We start from the raw sequence: 22,870 nt of genomic DNA, 5'->3' as shown, positions 1-22,870 counted from the left end.
CCCAGCCTTGCAAACTCCCTCAGGCCCCAGCATTGGAGGCGTCCGTCTCCCAGACTATGGGGAAGAGTGGCTGGACTGCAGCCAGATTCTGGCTGGGGGAGGGACACAAGACAGGCCCTGGTTGGCCAAAACATGCCCTAATTCAGAGAACCTAGTAACTATGACCTGGTCGGATTTCTTTCATACTCTGAAAACCTGGCCACACTCATACCTCTGAAAGGCATGTCATTTAAAGGCATTTTTTAAATGCAGCCATTTAAAACAGACTTGAGGTCAAATAAGTCTGTGAAGAGTTGCACCAGATAGGCCCCCTGGAAAGTCACATTGCTCCCCAGCCTGCTGGAGGCTCTCAGCACCCTGCAGTGAAGGGGCTGACAAAGCTTCCTGTCACTCTGCAGTTCTTCTCAACATAGTTTAGCCACCAGATCTTTTCTTCAAATTTCAAATATCCCCAACCCTCTCGGGTGTGTTCCATGGAATACACTTTGGGAAACACCATTCCAGCCCTGGTACTGATGGACCGATCCCTTGTTTTAGTTCTAAACCTGTCCCCTCGAGATCGCCAGTGTCATGCTCCCCTCAATCCCACAGCCAGGTCAGGCTAAGCTGGGGTCTGAAGACCTCTCTCGGGAGCCCCCAGGCTCTTTAGTGTCCCTTGGGACACTAAACTCCTTTAAACTGAGGGGGGAGGTAGCAGGTGAAGTGTCAACCACTCCAAGAGCTTCAGCACCCTGAGCCCTGACTCTGCCTTCCACCCTCAGGGAGAGAAGGGCGACGCTGGCAACTCCATTGGAGGAGGCAGGGGGGAGCCAGGTCCCCCAGGGCTCCCTGGGCCCCCTGGACCTAAGGTGAGTCTTTCCTGGAGTCGGTGTCAAAGGGGATGTCTGCCTGTAGTCTTTATTCTCAGCCCATTCGCAGGAACTCTGTGTCCTGGACACCTCGACTTCTCTAGCCTTCTCCTGCTCCAGGTGTGTAATTTTCCCCAGTGGATTCAGGAAAGGTCACATGGCCTAAGCTCCTGCTTCTAAGCAGGTGACCAACTTTCCAGGAGCCGTATTTCCCTGGGGTTCAGATGGCTCAGATAGAACTCAGTCAGGGACTGCTGGTCACAGGGCCTTAGCATAAGCGGGAAGCCCCCCACCTTGGCTCTGGATAAATTGCAGGTCAATGATCGGCTTAACCCCCCTGGTGCTGCCGTACTAGGGGCCAGGGATGGGGGGCAGCAGCAGACACTGCTGCTAATGGACCACCCTTGCTTTCCCCTCACTGGTTAAAAACTGCAATGGTGCAATTTGGTTTTCCCAGAGCTCATGCCTCCTGTGTTGCTGGTTTGTTTCAGCAGCAAGGGGAGATAAAAGAGGTCTCTTAGCTCACAGGGTGTGAATTACTCTACATGACTTGAGGCAATGTACTCGTTCACCCCACCAACATGTATCCAGGGCCCTGCATGGACAGTGGGACTGCAGAGAACCTGCCCTTGCTTTCTTCACAATCTACCAGGAAATACAAACCCATAACTCACAGGATAGAGTATAGGGAGCTGCATGAGTCCCTAGAGGCAGGCAGGCAGGGTAAATGGGCAGGCAGGGCCTCTGGCCAAGTCCACCTGCTACCCTGACCATGGCAGGAGCAGAGCTGCTGGGCAGAGCAGCATCTTCACCAATGGCAGCCCTGCCACCTGGCCCCAGAGCTATCCCACTGAGCCAGGGTGTAAGGCTTCCAGTGGCTTGGGTCTCAGCTGGGAGTTGGGGAGCTACACCACCATTGTCCTGCATCCTGGGACAAGGGGAAGGGAAAGCTAGAAGGCTGTGTCCCCAAACTCAGGTCCAACAAGTGAGGTATTTGGACAAAGCCTCCTCCCACCCACCTTTCTCTCTTCCTTCTGTTCTGGGGTTCCTGGAGTCCCCTCTCCTGATGCTCAGGGCTCTCATGTACCCCTCTGTCACCCAGGCAGGACCCGAAGAGTTGTGCCTTCCCAAGTGTTCTGGGTCCAGTTAGGGGCTGTGACTGGTCCCGTGTGTACTAACCAATGACCAAGAAGGCCTGGCAGGGCAGCTAGATACCAGTGAATTTCACAGCATTCACAAGAGGAAGGGAGTAGGCAGGAAAGGCCTCTAGAGGAGGTATGACCAGTCTGGGCCCATAGAGAGATCCAAGGCAGATGGGTGAGAGTTAGTAGAAGCCCATGGGGAAAGAGAGGCCAAAGAATAAATTCAGAACAGGAGCAGCAAGACTGTCTTTTACCCCTCATGCCATCCCTGTCTTCTTCCCCAGGGAGAAACAGGTGTGGATGGCCAGGCCGGCCCCCCAGGACAGCAAGGAGACAAGGTACAGGGGCCCCCACATCCACGAGCTGTGGGATGAGGGTCTGCTGAAAGAAACGGGCTGTCCCTAGACTGGACCCCAGGGCTGGACTCCAGGGCACAAAGCTGATGGGCCATGACCCTGACTTCCATCTCCTGGTTGGCTTGAGGCCCAGCACCATCCCCAGGGACAGCAGTTGTACAAAAGCCAGCCCAGGGTTGGGACACTCAGGTTGGCGAGTGACACCAGGCCCCAGCTCCTGGCAGTTCCCCAAGCCACGGGTCTCATCAGGGCCCTCCCCACTCTCCAGCTACTCCCTTTGAAGGGCTTGTGTCCCTCAGGGGTAGGTGGGATGCGTAGGGGACAGCTCTCCTGGAGGTGGCAATGACTCGATACTCCCTCCACCAACTGGCTGCCTGTAGAGTGAGTCATCAGACTTGAGGAATACCAAAGGTTCCTTTTCCTGTATCTTCACTTTCTATCTTAATATTTTTCCCTTAATACTAACATTATCTCCAGAAAATTAGACCTATGGCTTGTTTTTCACAGTTGGCATCAACTCGCCATCACTCTGCCCTGCCCCTGCCAACACAAACAACCCTCCAGCCACTGTGGGAAGTCGGAGTCCCTACGCCTATATCCTCCTGACTTACTTGACTCCCACCATTCATCCTGCAGTTTGGCTCTTTCACAAGGAACACGGCCCCTAAAAGACCAGATGGGCTTTCAGGGCCAGCATTTTGCACCCAGGCAATGGGCAAAACAGTGGCTGAGCCTTTGCCACCTGTGCAGAATGGAAATCAAGAGAAACAAAGGGCAGGGCTCCTGCTCCCAAAGGAATAGCTGACTGAGGGGACTTGGGAGAGGTGGCCGGAGAGACAAAGGGGAGTTACTAACAACTAGTATGGACAGGAAGAATACCATCAAGTGCCGAGCAGGAGGATCTCAGAGGAAGAGAAGGGTGGGATCAGGGGTTCAGGAACAGTTCCTGAAGGGGCAGAACTTGCACTTTAATGCCCAGGGGTGTCTGTGTCCTGCTGCCCTGTGCTAAAATGAGCCTCCCAGCCCCTCCATGGCCCCTCACACATGGCCCCCCTGGGTGATCAGAGTCCCCGGCACCCAGATTTATCAATGCTTTCCTCTCATTTTGTCATGCAACAGGGGCAGCCAGGAGCAGCTGGAGAACAGGGACCAGCTGGGCCCAAGGTAAACACATCTCTCGTGCATCTGGAGTCACGGTGCAAAGCAGGTGGACCCTGAGGTCTTGAGGGCAGGGAGGGGAAGAGTGAGCGTGCTGGCCCCAGGTGGGAGGTCTGCATGGCCACTAGGATTGGACTTGGGCTTCTCTAAGCCTGTCTGTCCTGACTGTTGAAACAGGGCTGCTCATCTGTTCTGCAGTCCCTGAGCATCCTCTGAGAGTGTCTAGATGCCCTGATAGGCCCACTGAGGCTGCTCCAAATTGCCTTGGCTGCAGGCAGATACAGCCCATGTGGGCTGCAGACTCTCGGCTTCCTCCTGGTCAGGCCCTGGCTGAGACCTCATCTGCCTTCTAGGGCTCCAAGGGAGAACCCGGGAAAGGAGAAATGGTGGATTACAATGGAAACATCAATGAGGCTCTCCAGGTGAGTGGGCTGTATCCCAGAGGCTGGAGACCTGAAGGTCCTAGAGCACCCAGCCCTGACCTTCAACAGGCCATTGAGCAGAACTTCCAGGAAGAGCTGTGCCGCCCCTTTGGCCTCCTGTTGTGCAGAATCCAGGCAAATGCTCCCCATTATTTGGCATCAAGTGGCCTGGATGTGTGGGCTCAGCTGGCTCTGAGTAATTCAGGCCTCTAATGGAAGCATCCTGGCACCCCTGAGGAGCTGCCCATCCAGAGCTCTGTGTTCCAACTCTCCAGGACATGTGACTCCTTTCACATGTTAGAATCTGTCTTCCTGGAGCCCATCTCTCTTTACTGTCAATTTTACCCTATTTCAAGTTCACGTGCGCCATGCTTTTTAAAGCAAAGTGTCCTGACCTTAGCTCTGTTGACACTCAGGGTTGATGATCACAGTGGTGGGGTGGAGAGACAGCATCTCCCCTGACTAGCTATCAGAAACATTTCAGCTGCAGTTGTGACCACCAAAGCTTCTCTAGGAGGCAGAGTCACCCCAGATTGAGAATTCTTCCTCCAAGGGAATCCATGTGGGTATGTGGGTTCATTTACAAGATACCAACAATCATCCTGCTAACCTACTTTGTGAGTGGTTCTGTACTTCGCTATACTGTGTCTATTTAAGGAGAGCTATGGGAATCTTGGGTTCTGGCAGAAGAGGAAAGAGCATGAGAGGCCCCAGCAGGGGATTTATGGAAGAAGAACTTGCCTCCTTCCCTCCTTTGCTAAGGGGGAAGAGAGTTTGCTATCCATTTTAGAACTTGCCTACATCTGTCGCAGAATAACCAGGAGCAGCACTGGGCTTATAAGATGCTGGGAGTTCTCTGCCCAGTGGTTACAAACCTCTGGGAGAGGTGTGGGTAGCATAAGGCTGGAGCCATGGAGCCCACCTGAGGCTTTACCTCCACCTGTGCTCTTCATGGGACTGTGATTTGTCAGAAGGGACCCTTCAGTTGGCTCTGGATCTGCTCTTCAGCTAATTGCATGGTGTTGTTTTTAGGAGATCCGGACACTGGCCTTGATGGTAAGTTCCCCTCCTCCCTGGCTTTCCTTGGGCACTGGGTTGGGCACAGGGAGGGCAGCATGGAAGTGAGGACAAGAGTTCTCATCTCCAGAAAGCACAAGCCAGACTTCTGGCCAGAGCTGGGTTGAGACTGAGGTGGCCTGGGATAAGGACAGGAAGGAAGTGGGCCTCTGGAGCACCTGGGGCATAGCTGTTCACCAACACAGCTGTGCCTCCATGACAGTGTAACTGTGTCACTAAAGCTCTGCTCACAGCTGTGTGAAGGAAATAGCAGCATCCAAGAGGGTGTTCTGATGCTCTTTTCCATAAAACCAATAAAAACCCTCCACACATCCCCCTTTTCTAGAAATCAGCCCCATTATCTGCACTTAGAAAACCAGTGAATTCCATGTTGGGATTTGCACACCTGCCTATCAATGACTGGCTCTCAGAAAATATTCACAGTTGAAGTAACCACTCCTAGTCTAACTTCCAAGGTGGGGAGGGGATGTAAGACAATAAAGCTCTCGGACTGCAGGAATTTCAAGTCACCTGTATTTATTTTGTGGCTAGGTCCACAGACACAACTCAGAATCCAATGCCACTTATTCCACCCCATCAAGTCTTGATTGGTATTAACTAGATGATTCTGAAATCAATGAGTTGGGAACATTAAAACGTATCATTTGAAGTAACTACAGTGGACCCTTGACTTACGAACTAAATTCATTCATGAGGGCTGGTTGTAACTCAAGTAGGTTGTAAGTCAAGACTGTTTTCCCATAAGAAATAATAGAAATACCCATAATGCATTTCCAACCAAAAACGCTCCTTAACTGACCTTTTCATAATAAAAAAAAGGGTCGTATAATGTGCATAATTCACCAGAAACACCAATAATTTTCCTAGTGTATTCACCAAAAAGTTATAAAATGTGCCTAGCTAACCAGACACAACAATTTCATACTGTACTCACCATTCAAGTTGACATCTTTGGCTTGCAGGAAGGGAGGATGAAATGGAAGGTGGTTACTGTTTGGAAGGAGAGTGCCCTTCCATAAGAACATCAGCAATCTGGCTTTCTGGTGTCCGTTCTCTCCTGGGAAAAGTCTGTAGCCCAGTAGGACCTGCTTCTGGCTCACTAGGTCTCAACCTAGTGGTGTTTCTGTATTTTTTTTAACATTGTTCTGTAGTATGACATAACATCATCATTAAGAAAGTGATTGGCATTTTCTCTGGCTGGGTGGGTCTTCTCTACAAATGTTTGTAGCTCTGTCTATTTTTTCAGGATTTCCTTTATTTCCGAAGAAGAACTTTGACAGACTGATTGTTGATACTCCCCCACCTCTTCAGAAAGCCCTTCAGCTGCCATTCTCTGTTGCTCAGCCAGAAGTTGCTGAAGTTCCTCTGTAGACAATTCCTCTGAGTGTTCCTCCACCGGTTCCTCTACATCACCACTGTCTACCTGCAAGCCTGTGGACTCTGCTATAGTGACAGTGTATCAACCACAAGCTCACTTGAAGGCTCGGCTCCTCAGCCTTCAAAGTCTCTGTATAATTTTAGGCCACATTTTCTTCCAGGCAGATCTCTGTATCCTTAGAGAGACAATGGCCCAGGATTTCCCAATTAACCCCACACAGGAAAGGATGTTATAATGTCCCTTCCTTTAAGGATTAAATCTGTATCTGAGAACATCTGGGAGCACTTCAGAAACAGTTCCTTGGTATATAGCTTCTTAAAGTTAGCTATAACCTGCTAGTCCATAGGCTGCAGTAGAGGAGTTGTATTAGGTGGGAGGAACTCAACTGAGAACCACGGTAATTCTTTGGCCAGTTCTTCTTCCAAATCTCATGGGTGAGCCTGAGCATTGTCCATTATGAGGAGATCCTTGAGTAGTAAAACTTTGTACTCTAGATATTTCTTAACAGTAGGACAGAAAGCCTCCCTGATCCATTCAAGAAAAAGTACTCTTGTTACCCAGGCTTTTGCGTTCGATCTCCACATGACCCCTAGCTTATTCTTCATGACTTTATGTTTTCTGAACACTCTAGGGCTTTCTGTGATAAATGAAGAGAGGCTTTGTCTTGAAGTCACCACTCACATTGGCATATAGCAGTAAGGTTAGCTTATCCTTCATAGGCTTGTGGCCTTGTATTTTCTTCTCTTCCTAGGCAATGTTTGCTCTCCTGGGCATTTTCTTCAGAAAAGGTCAGTTTCATCATAGTTGAAAACTCAATGAGAGCAAAAGCCATTTCTCAGAGTCATCCTTTAGAAGTGGTGGATGTAATTTTCAGCAGCCCTTTTATCAGCACTGGCTGCTTCACCATGCCTAGTTATGCTATGAACACCAGTTTTCAATTTAAAATTGTGAAATCACCCTTCACTGGCATGAATTATTTTATCATTATCCCTTGTTGATGGGTTATCCTTTATGAGATCTGCATTTATAGCCCTAGATTTTTCATAAATATATAGACTCAGATAGGCTATAACCTGCCATCTGCCTTTTGTTTATCCACACTAGTAATAGCCTTTCTACCTCATCTAACACTGTTGAGCGTAACTTACTAATTTGAGTAACACCTTTAGAAACACTAGCTTCCTTACACAAATCTTTTCTCTGTAAGATTGTGGAGATAGTGGATTTTGACATGCTGTACATATTAGCAAGATCAGTCACACAAACACCACTCTCATATTTCTGTACAATTTCCTTCTTTTTTACTGTGATTTCTTTCTTTACTTTCCCTTCCTTCCTTAACTTCTTTTCTAGCTTTTCTGGGGCCATTTTGATTGCAGTAGTCATAGCGATTATATAAAGCACTGACCAAAATCACGTCTACAAACATGTGCATCTGGGCTCAGACTGATGCTTACATACACTTACATATGCTTTTCTGGCATCTCAAGTCTTTGTTTACAACCCCACAAGCCTCTGCATTTGGGTCATAACTCAAGACTTTGGTCATAAGTTAAAACTAAACTTCCAGTTGTAACCCAAGCTGTTCATATGTGAGGCCAGTCATAACTCAAGGGTCCACTATATTGGAAATAAAAATTTCCTGGAAACTTTTTTTCTTTTAAAAACAATCTTAGGGGGCCGGGGATTTAGCTCAGTGGTTTTGCCGCCTACTGTGCAAGAGCAAGGACCCGAGTTCAATCCCCTGTACCAAAAAAAAAAAAAAAAAAAAAAAATCTTAGACATAGCTCACAGTAAAATGTGCCCATTTTAAGTATAGAATTTGATGAGTTTCACAAATGCAAATGCCATGTATCTGCAGGAAGTTCTTTCATAAACCCCAGGGAGGCAATCCCACACTACCCCGGCTCCAGGCCACCATGTCTCTGTGGACTTCATGTGTCTTTTCTGGGCCTTCATGAAATGGAGTCACATTTTCAGAAGGACGGTGAGGAGAGGCTATTGGTCATGACTCTCAGCCTGCTCTCTTCGACGCAAACACATTCAATGCTTCTTTATTCCTATTCTAGAGTTCCCCTTGTTATTTCCTTTGCAAAAAGTAAAGTGTTTCTACTACTGAAGAAATAATTGTACACAACTGTAAGCCAGCCTCCCTACAAGCCAGCCTCCACACACAGCCCTCCAGCAACAGCCACTCTCCTGGTTGGAAAATTCTTCCATATGTCTCTCCTTTCTTTCCTAGGGGCCTCCTGGTCTTCCTGGGCAAATTGGCCCACCCGGAGCTCCAGGGAGTCCAGGCCAGAAGGTAACACTTGCCTTGACCAGGGGGGTAAAGACCCATCAGGTCACAACATCCCTGGGCACATGACACCAGGGTCACCCCTCGTCTTCCCAGGTACTGCCACACCACACTTTGGCCAGCAATTCCTGCTCCAGAGCATGTGGGCCCTGCTACCCACCATACCCCTCTCACCCCACCCCAACCAGGGCTGCACCTCTCCTCCTTTGTCGTCCAGCTGGGGTCTTGTAATTCACCTTCATGGGTGCTAGAGCCTGGAGAACCTCCAGGCCAGCTGGAATCCCAAGCTGCCCCTGTGCAGGGTAGCATTTGAGTCCCACGCATCCCAACCATAGCTTTCCCTTCATACTTATGCCCACCCATCCTGGTGCTTTTTCAGAAAGACAGACCCTCTGACCTCACATTTGCCCCTCTGCTCAGGAGGCCCCCTGCCCTTAAAGTCCCTTCCCATCTTCCCCACCTTCCAGATTTCTCATCTTTCAAGCCCTACTCAAGGCCGCCCCTGAGCCATCAGGCAGAACTGTCCTTCCTCCCCACTCCCCTGGGAACACCAGCACCATTTTGCCAGCCTCCCACCCCTGCCTCCCTGACCTAAGGAAAAAGCTTGGGCTGGCGGGAAGAGAAACAGAGGGCCCAGTGGGCAGCTGAGACAGGAGGAGCAGGACAGGAGGAGACAGAGCTCCGGGGTGCTCAGGGCTCACAGAGACTGCTTACTCAAGCTGGTGGCTGAAACACAGGCCATGGAGCCAGGATGCCAGACTCAGATCCTGGTTCCTGGTCACAAACTGTGAGCCTGCAGAGCCAGAGCTTTGGGCTGTGGTCTGTAAAGCAGACACAGTGATGGCACCTACCTCTCAGAGCTGAGAGAAGGAATAAAATGCCTGTGGGAAAGTTCAGAGAAGGCTGGTTGGCACCCAGGAAGTGCTGCATAGGTGACCATTACTTTGTCTCTGCTCTGAGAGTCACTGTTAGTTGTTCTGGCTACAGGGGGAGATTGGACTACCAGGCCCTCCAGGACACGATGGGGAAAAGGTAAGAGGAGCCACCTCCAGAAAAGCCTCCCTCTGAGGATTGAAGGGCCCCAAAGGTTCTGAGACAAGCTGGCTGTGAGCCCTGTGGGGACCAGGGAAAGGGGGTGGAGGAGCCGAAGGGCCAGCCTGGAATGGGCTCTCTTTGCCTGCTCCAGTCAAGCACCAGAAAGCCAAGTGCTCTAGGCACTTGTCATTTCCCTGTCATTTCTGGTCTTTCCCCTCTCTTCTCTTTTCTCCATGAATGTGCCTGAGAAATGCTATTGATATTTTCTAAGGGACCTCGTGGCAAACCAGGAGACATGGGACCCCCTGGTCCCCAAGGACCTCCAGGGGAGGATGGGCCTCCAGGAATGAAGGGAGAGACTGGATACCCAGGGAGCCCTGGCGAGAAAGGAGAAACTGGACAAGCAGGCTCACCGGTGAGTGGCAGGGCTGCTGGCCCATATCCATGTGCCATCTTCATGCCTGGTGCTGGCTCTACACGATGCCAGCTGCTGTCTGGGATGGAAACCTAGGGCCAGGACTAAGGGGAATGAAGGATATTCACTCAGTTTCTCCTCAAGCCACTCACTTTATGAAGGACAGTTTCCTGACTCTGGAGAACTGAGTCCTGTTACGTCTTCACTTATTGTACCTTGGAGAAAATCACTAAGTCTCACAGAGCCCCAGTTTCCTCATCTCTGAACTGGGTTTAATAATAATGCCTTCCTTGTATACCTTCCTTGTGTACCTCATAGGCCACTGGGAAAAGAGATAGCCAGGAGCGTGGAAAGCATGCAGAAGCCCTGTCCCTAGGAGTGGTTGCATGTATGTGAAGTGCCTTCAGCTGAGTCCAACCAGGCTGCTCTCTTGACCTGGGAGCCTTCTCATGGTTTCCATCTATGAAATAGCCACCATCTAGATACCAGCCTTGGAGGAGGGTAGCTGCCAATGCATGCAGGGTAGGCCTCTGCCAGGGTCACAGATGCTCGGCATGATGACCTTGAGCTTCTCTAACAGGGGTCTTTGTTGATCTGTAGGGTCTAGACGGCCCAACTGGGGAGAAAGGAGAACCAGGTGACCAAGGGAGGCCCGGAGCAACAGGATCGCCTGGCCCCATCGGGCTCCCAGGATTTACAGTAAGGCGAGAGGGCCGGGCAGCAGGGGTGTTGGCAGGCAGCTGCCGACCAAGGTTGCAGGAGCAAGGGTGCTCCTCACAGGCCACCAGCCTAGAGGAGCCTGGCACTGTGAGGAGGCTGCACTAACCTCCTGCCTGCCACCCAGCCTGGGGGGGCCTCTTGATAAGCAGCTGCTCCATTTGGATTTGAACAGAGTCCAGCTTCCTCAGTGCGTGGCACAGTGTCCTGTTCAGACACCTACCTAGTCCCAGAGTGCTGGGCTTTTGGACTTAGAGTCCCTGCCTTGGAGTAGGAAAAGCCTTAGGGGTCATCCAGTCCCACACCTGACCCAGTGCCAGGACAGGCAGGCGACTCCCATTCCATGGTGGGTGGCTCTGAGACAGAAGGGACACTTACGAGTGTGGTGTGGATGCTGCTCCATCAGCCTCCGCCATGGCTCCTCTGAGGCTCTGGGCTCTGGAGCCCTATTCATTTTCTACTAGTACATAAAAAACCACCACAAACTTAGCAGCTTCAAACATCACATTTATTGGAGGTCTGTAGTCCTGAGGTGTCCTGGTTGGGCCCCCTTCCCCGAGTCTCACCAAGCTGCAGTCAAGGTGCTAGCCAGCTGTGCCTTTATCCAGAGCTGGAAGTTCTCTTACCAACTCTCTGGCTGTGGGCAGAATTCAGTTCCTTGCCATAGTAGGAAAGTCCCTCAGCTCCTAGAGGTCACCTACAGTTCCCAACCTTGTGGCCCTCCTCACGGTAAGCAGTTCAGCTTACTTCTTCAAGGCCAAGGACAGAGAGGCGGTCTATCTACTACCCAGTGCTAGTAAGATGAAGCCATGTGTATGTAACATATTTGCAGCATAATCGTAGCACATGTTAGGTATTTTTGCTTGTGTAACATGGATATGATGATTTGCAACACCTTCACAGGAGTGACAGCCATCAACTTTGTCATGTGCCCTATTCCGTGGTTTAGAAATAAGTCACAGGTCCACCCCAGGCTCGGTCCACCACAGGGACCATCCAGAGCACTAGTCCCTCTTCCCAAAGCTAGAGCCTCAGGCCCTTGGAGTCAGGATCACAGCCCCTGCCTACAACCTCCAAGCCGAGGGTAGGCCAGTCAAGTTTGTCACAGATGTGCAGGGTGGGCCTATGTCAGTCCCCGAGGACTCACATCCTGGTGTTTTGTGCCCATAGGGAGAAAAAGGAGTAGCCGGAGAGAAAGGTGACCCAGGAGTAGAGGTAGGTCACACCTGCTCTTCTTTTGTGTCCTAGATGATCATTTAATGAGGGACTCGTCAGAAATGACAGTCTCTCTGGGATGGCTAGGATCTCTGTGTTCTAGAGTCAAACCCCAGCTCCCTGACCCCAGGAAAGGCAAGAAGCTGAAGGTCTGTGGAGCTTCCTGAGCCCACACTGCTGGCGCTGAGCCTCAAGGTTGCTGCTCCAGGCTTTCCCATTGGTCAAGATCTGCAGGATTACAGAGCATGCACAGTGTTTCTGTCCTGCTGCTAGAACCTAGACAGAAAAATGAATAGAACCATCGCCGGTGGCTCACAGTCCCCAGTGATGAGCACTCGCTGGGACAGGCTTTGCATCCCAGGAGGTGTGCCATTTGTGCAGAGTCTTGATGGCTTTGTAGGAGTTTGCCACTAAGTGTCAAAGGAAGGCTTTCCAGGGAGGAGCACTGATTCTTTGAGAAGTGTGGCAGTGAAGGGAAGAAGAGAGAACAGCAGAGTGAGAGGAGTCGGGGCAGGTTTTCAGAAGACAGAGACATGCAGGTATATTTGTAGGCTCAGAGGAGAAGGTCAAGGAGGCCACAGAATGAGGACAAGTGGGAGGAAGGCTTGACCATCCAGAAGTACCTTAGAGACAAGGGAGAGGCCACCCAGCCTCCTCCATGCCCTGTTCCCTGGCCCCTGTCACCTTTCCATGTCAGCAGCCCCATCTACCCCATCTGATGTAGTGAGACAGATCTGATCCTGTGCCATGTAAGTGACTTGTTAGAAATGGGGACCGCCCCCTAAGAAATGGCCCCAAGTGCAGGAGAAGCATTAGACACAAAAATCTTCCTCCCAGAAGTATTTAATGTGAAAACTGAAAACAATTCATATTCCTACCAAGAAGGAAAATAACTGGCTAATGCTGCAACTAGTAATAACAGTCCCCATGTTTAAGAATCTTCCTCGTGCCAAGCGCTGCTCTACTCCGTGGCAAGGAGGTGACTCAGTGTCAGTTCCCTTGGTGACTGGCGCATCACCATGGAAGGAAGCTTGTGGGGAACATACAAAACTGAGAAAATGCATCTCATGTTAAATGAAGAAGAGCAAAAACCAAATTATATTTCTGGATCATCATATATTCAATATATTTTGTGCATAAAAATGTGGGAGGAAAGAAAGCAAAATATTAGGAGTGCTTCTCAGCTAGGTAAATCAGAAATTTATTCTTTTTATTTTAGTTCTCTTTTTATAAAGCATTTTAATGTGTCTAACTTATTTTTTAAGTTTTAAAACTATTAAACAGGGAAAATTGACTTTTGTGAACTTTAATACATGTATAGTTTCTATAACCACTAACATAATCCATTTATTATTTCTAATAAAGTAAGCTTTTTTTAAGGAAAGTAGAGTTTCCACAGATTATCTTTCCTAGCAGGAGACTTATGGAGCTGAAAAGCCCAGAGGCCCAAGGGACACTAGGGGCCTGACTGCCTGCCACTGCAGGGCCACCTGACAGGTGGTTCCTCAGCCAGGCCACGCTCCAGGAAATTCTATCCTGGGGAAGCCAAGACACCTGAGAACCCTGAAGCTGATTCGTCAGCAACAGACCCTGTAGAGAAGTGGCTCCTCCCGCTGCGGTCCAGTCTGAATCTCCTCTGTTTGAAGTGCCTCTCAAGAAAAATGGTCCCCACACTGTTACAGACCTGGAGGGACTTGAATACTCTTTAGAAACACTTCGGCCTCCCCTCATTCCAGATAACCAGTCTCTAAGCCAAGGATCTCAAACTCAAATCCCTACAAGCTCCAGGCATGGGGCACATGAAGACCAGAAGTCTGAGTGACAGATGGCAGGGAGTGGTGGAGACTGGAGAGGACCAAGAACCTCAGGCCCCAGGGAAAAGCTCTTATTCCTCTCTAGGCAATTGTTGCCATGCACAGACATGGCCTGAATCTAGTGCTATTAGACTTTCTGGCTTTTTAAGAAATCTGGAAGAACAGATGTTCTGGGGACATTCCTAGGCAATATTTTTTTTCAGTGTTGTGCAGGCCAGTGGTTTGCTATGAGTTTCTAACCTGGCCTGAGCCTTCTTATGGGAGATTGTGTATGGGGCTGGCCTCCAGAGGGAGTCCTGCCCTGCTGTGGCCTTAGGAGGACCCTGGACCATGTCAGGAGGGAGGACCACATGGAGTGTAACAGGGCTCCCTTTTGGCTTCTAGGTTCCTGGGCCACCAGGGCCAGAGGGGCCTCCTGGACCTCCGGTGAGTTTGGAGGCCTTGTCAGCAGCAGTTCAGCCCACTATGGGCAGGACCCTAATGTCCCTCTCATGTTAAACATCCCAGGGTCACTGAGGAGCTGCAGCGATGCCTCATTCTCTGGAAACAGCTGACCTGCATGGCAGTCCTTGCTTTCTCTCCAAGCTCTGCTTAATCCTTTGCTGTCAGACACCTGCTCCTCCCCTTCCTCCTTCCAGCTACCCAGCTGGCATGAAAACAGGATTAAAATAGAAAGTGACCCATTAACACCAGTCCGTGGGGTTGGCCTTCCTGTGATTACAGAAATGTAACCTGGGACTCCTTCGCACTGTACCTAGAGGGGCCCCATGCACCCCAATCCAACAAATGCTCATCTGTACCTGTGCATGGCTCACAGTCCCCATGGCACCCTATGTCACCTTTCATCACAGGTCGAAGTGGTAGAGGCAACAGTAATAGTAGCCAACATTCATTGCAATGCACCATGTGCCAAACACTATTCTAAACACTTTGTATACATTAATTTATTTCATTTTTGTTATGTTTTCTCAATCTCCACTTCATGATATTTTGGGGTCAGCCATGGGAGTCACAGAAAATTTTCCTTTAGCTCCTGGCTAAAGAACACTGGCTTCAACTGTACCCCAAGAAGCCCTAAGCAGTACCCCTCTTTGCATTCCTTCTATCTGTCATGGGCAGGGACCCCAGAACACAATCTGCTCTCAAACCCCTGCTTTTCTGGGGCCATCCCATGGGCAGGGAAGTGAACTAGAAACATGGTTCTAATGCAACTTGTTTCCATTCCAAATGCAGGGGCTCCAAGGTCTACCTGGACCAAAGGTAAGAGAGGTCACGTGACAGGAGCTGGAAGAAGGGTGGGGAAGGGGCTGAACTAGGGATCCCAGAAAAGAGGGGAAGGGCTTCAGAAGCCCAGCTGACCCATCTCCCTAAATGCCCCTTTGTGATGCTCCAACCATAGGGTGCCACTGGGGCAGAACAAGATCCCACACTCCCTTTAACACCCAGCATTGACACCTGGCATTCTTGGAACACAGAATTTTCCCATCCATCCGTTGACTCTGCAAGGTGACAGGCTAGATTCTTAGAAAACACTGAAACCCTTTTCCCATCTCACTTGCCCCAGACCCTTCACTCACCCTGAAGTACAGGAGGGAAACAGACAGCAGTGTAGCACAGGACCCCTCCCAGGGCCAATCCCACTGGCCTCTGGTTTGGAGCTCTTCTGACCTCGCCCAAAGCATTGCAAAAGAATAAAAGGGGCTGACAGTTGGTGGCATAACAGTGGCCCTTACCCTCTGCCCTGACACTGTTCAGGAACCTCGGGGGAGCTTCTTCTCCCTGTTCTCTGTAGATGGTGTTTCAGGCATCTGCCAACAAATCCTGCAGGGACCTAGTGTTCCTAGCCTGCCTGACCCAGAACTGCCCGGTGTGTTGTCTCCACTCTGTTCATCCCTTCTACTATGGGGGATGCTAACTGTGACAAACTGGCTAGTGACTCAGGGATTCTCGGAGTCCTCAGACTGCCACTGCTGGCCTGACCATCTTCACCTCCCGCCTCCTCTACAAACCAGAATGGGATGGGAATGAGTTGTCTGGGACATGCCCTTCTGTGATCTCCTCCATCTCCGTCTCCTTCAGGGGGAAGCAGGACTAGATGGAGCCAAAGGAGAGAAAGGTGTCCAGGGAGAAAAAGGAGACCGAGGGCCTCTGGGATTACCCGTAAGTATCTGGGCCCCAGCAAGACCACTGTGAGGAGCCCATTGGGGTGGCCCTAACCAGGGACTGGGAGGAAAGCTGCTTGACATGTCCAGGTTCTAAAGTTCTGAGTGTTCTAGGGCTCCGTGTAGCTCTCCTTCCCACATGGGCAAGACTGTAGATTTTAATTTCTGAGTGCCTTCCCCAGAACAGGCCTTGGGAGAATGTGAAGTTGTTGAACAGGAAAGGTTCCCACCCTGAGGAGGACAGATGGAAAGGCAGAGGGAACCAAGAACAGCCTTGGGGCCTGAGTGTTCCTGATTCAGGGTAATCAAGTCTGCCCCATGCAGGCCCAGTGTGGAAGGCTTGGGAACAGTGGGGCAATGAGGTATCCTCCATCTCATCCCTATTTCCCAAGAAACCCCCAAGAGAACCTTGCTCTGTCCTCTTAAGCACTAGCCTCAGCATGAAGTATGTAAAAGTCAGACTCTGTGGTCCTGGCAGACTAAGCCCACTCTTACCCGGGATCCCAGAGAGCTCTGCCTGCTCAGAGCTGAAGGCCCCTGGTCAGTGGCTCACCATGCCTCTGTGGCCCGATGGTCTTGTCACCCCTCACCTGTGTCCAGGTGAGCATACCACAACTTACTGAGGTTGGCATCCTTTGCGGTGGGTTTTTAAGAGCTGGAAGGGACATTAGCAACCTGTCTCATCATTTCATCAATGCTCACCTGAGGTCGCATAGGAAGGTGGTGGACAGACTGAGCCAGACATTCCTCTCCCACTGAGTCCACGTCCTTGCAAAGGGGCTCCTTTCAGCTATTCTGTCTGCCTCTGTCCCCCACTCAAGGCCTGTCCCCACCCCAGGTAGCCATAAAGAACAGGACAAGAATGGAAAACCAATTACCCCAGCTCTGCAGATCTGGTTAATATAATCACAGCCAACACAAGATATAATTACACCCTCATTAATGCACAAATGTGGGAATATTTTGCTGACAGGCTACAAAAAAAACTGATGACTTGAGCAGATATTTTCCTTATTGTAAGCTGTGTTTGCAATGATGAAGTCCTCCTTCCTAAGAAAACTCCTTCCTGTCTCCCCCAAGCACAAATCTGGCTTCGTCCAAAGAACCCCAGTGAATGTCAAAGAATGTAGTCAGGGGCTGACATGCAAATGACACAGTGACAAGACAGGTAATATAAACAAAAAGTGCCACGTGAAAGACAAAGTGCCTGGTCTCTGTTGAGTTCTCCGACTTTTGGATAGAGGCATGCCCCACTCTTGAAGACTATGACAGAATTGGACTGTGGCAGGGCCTGGGCATCTGGACTGTGTGACACCACCTGGAAGATGTCAGTGTGCACTGGAGCTGAGAATCTCAGCTGTAGCCTGAAGGATCAAGGACAGTCCCAGAGCCATACGGGCCTAACACTGAGAACCAAGGCCTTGGTGAATCTCCTACCCGATGCTCTTTCTTTGGGAGGAATCAGCTCCCTGGCCTCCTTTCCCAGGGACTCGCTCCACCTTAAAAATCCTAAGGCTGAGGCTCACCTCTGAGCTCAGTTGAAAGTAGTTTCCAGGAACTCAGTCCTTACTAGCTAGGGAACTCCTGCTGCCTTCTCCTTGGCTAGTCACACTACCATCTTTAGAAAATGTGCCCTAGTTTTCTTAGGTGGGCCACAGGGACAGCTTCTTAGCCTGGCACTGGAGTAAGAGGTCCATTCCCAGAATCTGTCACTGGTGGGCGTGGATCTGAACAGCGTCCCACCTACCCGTTTGCAATGGGGGATATGTGGCCTTAGACCTATGATCCAGTCAGCTGCTTCCAAGGCCTCTTCTATAAAAGGGCCCCTGTTTGCAGCATATGAACAGACTGAGTTTGTGTTGGATTCTGCAAATGATAAAATGCCAGAGAAACATCAAACACAGTCAGTATTCTCACTCAGGGGCCGACCTCTTCCAGCCAGCTTCTGCCCAGGTTTCCAAACCAGATGCTGGACCTCAGGGCTGACTGGGTTAAGGGAGGGAGGGGGCCAGTCTGGCCTGGTCTCAACCAGCGTGCAAGAGGCTGAAAAATGTCCCCTTGCCTGGGTCCTCAAAGAGGCGAAAATGCACAGCCCTGGGTCCAGATGTCTTCCAGGGTTCCTTTCTCTATCCCTTTCCCTGGATCTCTGCAGCCCCCTGGGTGAGGGTTCCTGAGATGCAGCACAAGGGGAGCAGGGTGTGCAGAGGACCAGAGCAGCCTCTACGTGGTCTCTGCCCAGCCTGCTCAGCAGAGGCCGCAGCGTTTGGTGTCTCCGTGTCGTCCTGGTCTCCATGTAAACACACTCCCTGCCCTCCAGGCTCATCCTCCCACCGTGTTTGATGCCAGCACTTGTGTCTGTCCAGGGTCATGCTTACTCACCTCTTCCCTTCCCGTTGTCCCTTTCTCTCCCTCCCACTCCTCCCTTCTCCTTCTTTTGGTCAAACTGTGCCCTTCGTCCAGGGAGCTTCAGGTTTGGACGGCAGGCCGGGGCCACCGGTGAGTGTCACTTCTCCCCACTCCTCCCCACCCCGCCCCGCGCCCAGCCTGTGATCCCTCTTGTCTGTCCCACTGTGGCCTCATTTCCTCAGTGAGTCATGCCTTAGCCCCACCACAGACACCAGAAAGGTCCTGTCCACACTTGGGTCAGAGTGCTTTGGCAGGCCTCCCGGCCAAAGAGGGCTGGCTTGCATCTGAGTGCCCCATCCTCCCTGTGCACCCAGAGACCTTAGGCCTGCAGGCACTGTCCCAGACCCTGAAGCTGAGTCCCCACCAAACACACCAGTGTCTGTGTGCCCGTTCCGCTGTGTTGTCTTCATGCTGTGAGCTCTGTCCATCTCCTGTCTGCCCGTGGGGGCTTCCCAGTCCTGCACAGCCAGCTGGTGGGTATGGGTGGGGCGGAAGGCCAGTTCCAGCTCGGTGGCCCATACACGTTTTACCCATAGACCTTTCCCAGCCAAGGCCCACCGCCACCCTGCAGCCCAGCAAGGGGGTGTGTTACAGAGCAGGGACGGGGCTCTTGCATCACTTCTCTCCATTCCTTATGGAAGTGCCAGCCCTTCTGTGTGACAGACAGCTGAGGCACCTGAGACAGTGGCCTTCTCTCCACCTTCAGTCCCCTTCCTGAGCATTCATGTGGACATCCGACTGTCACTTCTCATGGTGTGGGGACCACTCCCTCTCCAGGGCCAGGAGGCCAGACTTCCCTCCTCAGGGGCCACACAAGCTGTGGGTCTGCCCAGCCCCTCCCAGCCAGCGGATCTCCCATCTGCCTGGTGGCTGCTTTGGAGGCCAGGCTGGCCCATGGTCCGCCTAGCAATGAAGCTCTGATAAGCAGATGAAGGGAGAGGGACGGGGGCTGAGACACCTGGGGCTGATGTGGTGACCTGCAGTAACAATGTAAACATCCACACCTTGAGACCTGGCCGCGGCCTGGGAGCAGACACTCACCTTTCCCCTCATTTTATAGCGGGAGGACCTGGCACTCAGACAGCTAGGGGACTCTGCCAGGAGTCTGAGGCCTCTGAGCTGCCTGGATTCCAGCCCAGGGACTCTAGAGCCCTGTTCTGAGCCTGACCTGGCTCTGGCTTTTAGCTGTGTGGTTGTCATGGATACCCATGCCCTTCCTTCTTCCTCATGGCTGCAAATGAGGCACAGAGAATGGCTCATGGCTCCTTTTCCTCATGTGGAGGAAATCAGCTTTTTCCCACTTGCTTGTGCCCTGCTTTCACAGCTGCTCTCAGAACCCCCTGCACCCTGTATCCTCATCTGAGTCAGGTAAAGAGACACTGAGGCAGAGAAATAGGAGCTGTGAAATACAGACCTGGTCCAGTCCAGCTGCACATGGGCACCTGGGGAAGACCTCTGATGATGCCACAGCATCTGCTTGATCTCTAAGCAACACTGCTCCAGTGGCTTCCTCCCCCAGCTCTCTGCTGCCCGGGCTTCAAGAGCTCCTGCCCCACCTCCCTGCAGGCCAGTGCAGTGCAGCCACCAGGATGCCATCCACTCCCTTCCAGCCTGTTCTCCAGGCCTGGGATGGGGACAAAAGGCCAGGCCAGAGGCTGAAGCCAAGGACAGGTCCACAGGGGGGTGGCAGGGTGAGTGCTGCTGAATGACCCTCTCTCGCCTGCCTCTGTGTGCATTGGTCTCTGTGGCATGAAGACCCTCCTGCTGCATGTGGAGCTGTGACAGAAAAGGGGTGCCCCTGTCCTGGAGTGGGGTCACCTCCCTCCCAAGTGCTTCTGGGAGCAAACTAAGCAGTCGTACTCCTAATGTTTTCAGCCTTGGTGAGCTTGGCTATGACGTGAAAGGGTTTCATTCCATGAATCTGGCCCTGGGCAAGGGGGGGGGTGCTTTCTCCTCTGAGACCCTCAAACCCCAAAAAGATCACAACGCAGTCGCATGATTGCCCTGAACACGCCTGGCCTCGCCAACCCTGAAAATTGGGCCTTGGACCTCACTCGTCTCCAGGTGTCGGGCAGGACTCCCAGGGCTCCCCAGCACCCGGCCTCTCACCTCTGCTCTCTTTCCCTCCAAGGGTACCCCAGGACCAATTGGCATTCCAGGCCCCGCAGGACCAAAGGGAGAGAGGGTGAGCGCTCCGGGAGCCTGGGTGGCCAGGTGGGGGGGTCAGGCCATCCTTCCTCGGCCCCAGCCTGGGACCTGGAGCCCACTGGTCACCACGTCAGCCCCAGGAGTCTCAGCCCTCATCCCTCCCTTCATCTGTCACTGCCACGGAAGCCCATGGGAGCAGGCAAGCCTGTGGCCAAGAGTGGGCCGTGACTTGAGAAGATGAGACTCAGCCTCTGCCTCAGCCTCTGCTCACCTAGCATCCGTCATGAAGCAGCCTGACAAGGCCCCAGTGCTGCTGTCACTGCCAGGATTACACTTGTGATGATTTAGAGACCAGCACAGAACAGAGTGCCCTGTGGTGATTAGAAGGTTCCCAGAAGACATCAAGAAGCTATCAAGAAGGCCAGAGCCTTAGGCTTGGTCCCCGTAGTCCCTGTTGAGTGGCCCTGGCCATGTCACTAGACACCCTGAGGTCCAGCCCAGCCTGGGTAGAGCAGCTATACATGAGGTTGAGAGTAGCAGGAGGCACCTTAGTGGGGCAAGAGAGTGTGACTCTTTCTCATCCCCTCCTCCCAGCTGGACCCCAGGGCATCCATTGGACTGTCTGCCTGCCATAAGCCCCCCTCTCTGTCCACCTACCTTGCTGGCTGCATCCAGGGCTCATGGGGTGGGGAGTGTGGGCAGCATCTGCAGAGGGCAAATGGTTGCTCTGAGGGCTGGCCCTGAGGCATCAGAGAAGACATCAAAGCCATCTTGTCTTTCCCTTTCTTCTTCCACCCCAGCCCCTATACCCAGTCCTTCAGGAGAGTCTTGGGGGACAGGCTGTATTGGAGAAAGAGAGTGATGGGCCTCTCAGCCCCTCTGGGGCAGCCCCCAGCCTTCCACAAGCCCTTGTTTCCTGAGGGTTTTGAGGAGGCTGGAGAGGTTGGCTGGGCTTTGTGTCAGAATAGGAAATGGTGACTGAAGGTTGTTGTCACATCAGGAAGGATTCATGGGCTTCTGTCTCTCATTTCAGGGCAGCAAAGGAGATCCAGGGATGATAGGACCAACGGGAGCAGCTGGGCTTCCTGTGAGTTCCATGGGACCAGAGGTCCCCCCCCCTCCCTCCCCACCCCTATACCCACTAGAAACAAGGGCAAAACAGAATGCCCAGAGCCTGGAGCTCACCAAAAGCACTCTCAGCACTCTCAGGGAGCCAGGTTCTAAGCCTAGAGGACCAAGTCACAGGATACAACAGCATATCGGGAGCCCCTGTGTCCGGTGCATGGTGCCACTGCCTCTGCCCTCAAACAAGAGCAGCATCAAATCCAGATCTCCATGACACAGAAAGGAGACACTCCAAAACCCAAGCAGCTTTCTCAAGGGAGCTAGACCCTGGGGAGCAGACTGAGCTCTGCCTGCAGTGTGTTTGTCTGGTGCTTCATTGTAAAAGCCAAGTGTCCACCTGAAAGAGCCTGGACAGCTCATGGAACTTGAAGGTTGAGCAACATGTTGCCCAAGGAGGCCAGTTCTCTGCTCATACTTATTCCCCAAGGCCACTGGTCAGCTCGCAAGAGGGTCTGCGAAGCTGTGGAGTCATTTTGCCTGCAAGAGTCCAGCAGGAGAGCCATAGGAGCACCCCTCTGCCAGGGACATCCTGTGCCTGCCCGCCACGTCCTCAGAACCCACCCTTCATCCGCATTAGTGACCTTGGAGGAACATGACCAAGATGCAGACTTGAGAGCCAGAAAACCACAAGCATGTTCTTGGCTTTGCTTGAAGCTCATCATTTGCCTCTAGGTCAAGTTCCTTGGGGGATTTGCTTATCAGTCCTTCTATACAATGGGGATGGTTAAGCTTGTTTCCACCGAGTTAGGCATCAGCAAAGAGCTCTCTGAGCCCAGAAGGAGGACTGTGCGGCTGGCTGTTCTGCATTTGCTCATTAACATGTCTTTGTTTCTCTGACTTATTGCAGGGTTTGCACGGACCACCTGGGGACAAAGGAAACCGGGTAAGTCAGAGCCCTCACACTTTGGCCCTGCTTACTAATGTTTTCCTGATGGGGTGGAATGATCAATTGGGACATCCTGACCCAACGTGGAAAGACAGTGTTTCCTGATAAATCATCCTAAATTGAAAGGATTTATACTGAGGGTCTTAATCTATGGCATGCAGGGAGCCTGGGCTAATCCTGAAATTGAAGCTTGTATTGTTTCACATTTCGAGGGAGGCTAAATCCCACAGTGGCTGTTAGATTCATTGCCATCCAGTAACAGGAGCT

At 51.7% G+C, this 22,870-nt stretch overlaps 1 protein-coding gene across 33 annotated transcripts in view; it reads left to right on the top strand.

Annotated features, from left to right (window-relative positions):
• Positions 1 to 22,870, top strand: part of Col13a1 (collagen type XIII alpha 1 chain) — a 75,599-nt gene that overhangs the window by 42,094 nt on the left and 10,635 nt on the right. For 7 of the 33 annotated variants that reach the window (XR_015440319.1, XR_015440317.1, XR_015440318.1 and 4 more), the window contains 18 exons: positions 762 to 848; positions 2,275 to 2,328; positions 3,466 to 3,510; positions 3,858 to 3,926; positions 4,959 to 4,982; positions 8,624 to 8,686; positions 9,668 to 9,712; positions 9,987 to 10,130; positions 10,731 to 10,829; positions 12,018 to 12,062; positions 14,261 to 14,302; positions 15,110 to 15,136; positions 15,956 to 16,036; positions 18,499 to 18,534; positions 19,964 to 20,135; positions 20,576 to 20,629; positions 21,626 to 21,679; positions 22,565 to 22,600. Coding sequence is in view for 29 of the 33 variants with exons in the window: in XM_087184750.1 (XP_087040876.1) it covers positions 762 to 848; positions 2,275 to 2,328; positions 3,466 to 3,510; positions 3,858 to 3,926; positions 4,959 to 4,982; positions 8,624 to 8,686; positions 9,668 to 9,712; positions 9,987 to 10,130; positions 10,731 to 10,829; positions 12,018 to 12,062; positions 14,261 to 14,302; positions 15,110 to 15,136; positions 15,956 to 16,036; positions 18,499 to 18,534; positions 19,964 to 20,135; positions 20,576 to 20,629; positions 21,626 to 21,679; positions 22,565 to 22,600 (1,177 nt within the window). In the remaining 4 variants the exon portion in view is untranslated. Of the gene's footprint in view, positions 1 to 761; positions 849 to 2,274; positions 2,329 to 3,465; positions 3,511 to 3,857; positions 3,927 to 4,958; positions 4,983 to 8,623; positions 8,687 to 9,667; positions 9,713 to 9,986; positions 10,131 to 10,730; positions 10,830 to 12,017; positions 12,063 to 14,260; positions 14,303 to 15,109; positions 15,137 to 15,955; positions 16,037 to 18,498; positions 18,535 to 19,768; positions 19,861 to 19,963; positions 20,136 to 20,575; positions 20,630 to 21,625; positions 21,680 to 22,564; positions 22,601 to 22,870 lie in introns of those variants that run through there. The other 26 variants (XM_087184764.1, XM_087184759.1, XM_087184757.1 and 23 more) reach the window with 15 other exon arrangements.

The sequence above is a fragment of the Heterocephalus glaber genome, unplaced genomic scaffold, assembly GCF_053883595.1.
Source record: "Heterocephalus glaber isolate CG9 unplaced genomic scaffold, H.glaber_assembly_v1.0 deba00001497, whole genome shotgun sequence".
NCBI lineage: Eukaryota > Metazoa > Chordata > Mammalia > Rodentia > Bathyergidae > Heterocephalus > Heterocephalus glaber.
Note: the sequence above shows the minus strand (reverse complement) of the source record. Positions and strands in the feature narration are given on the sequence as shown.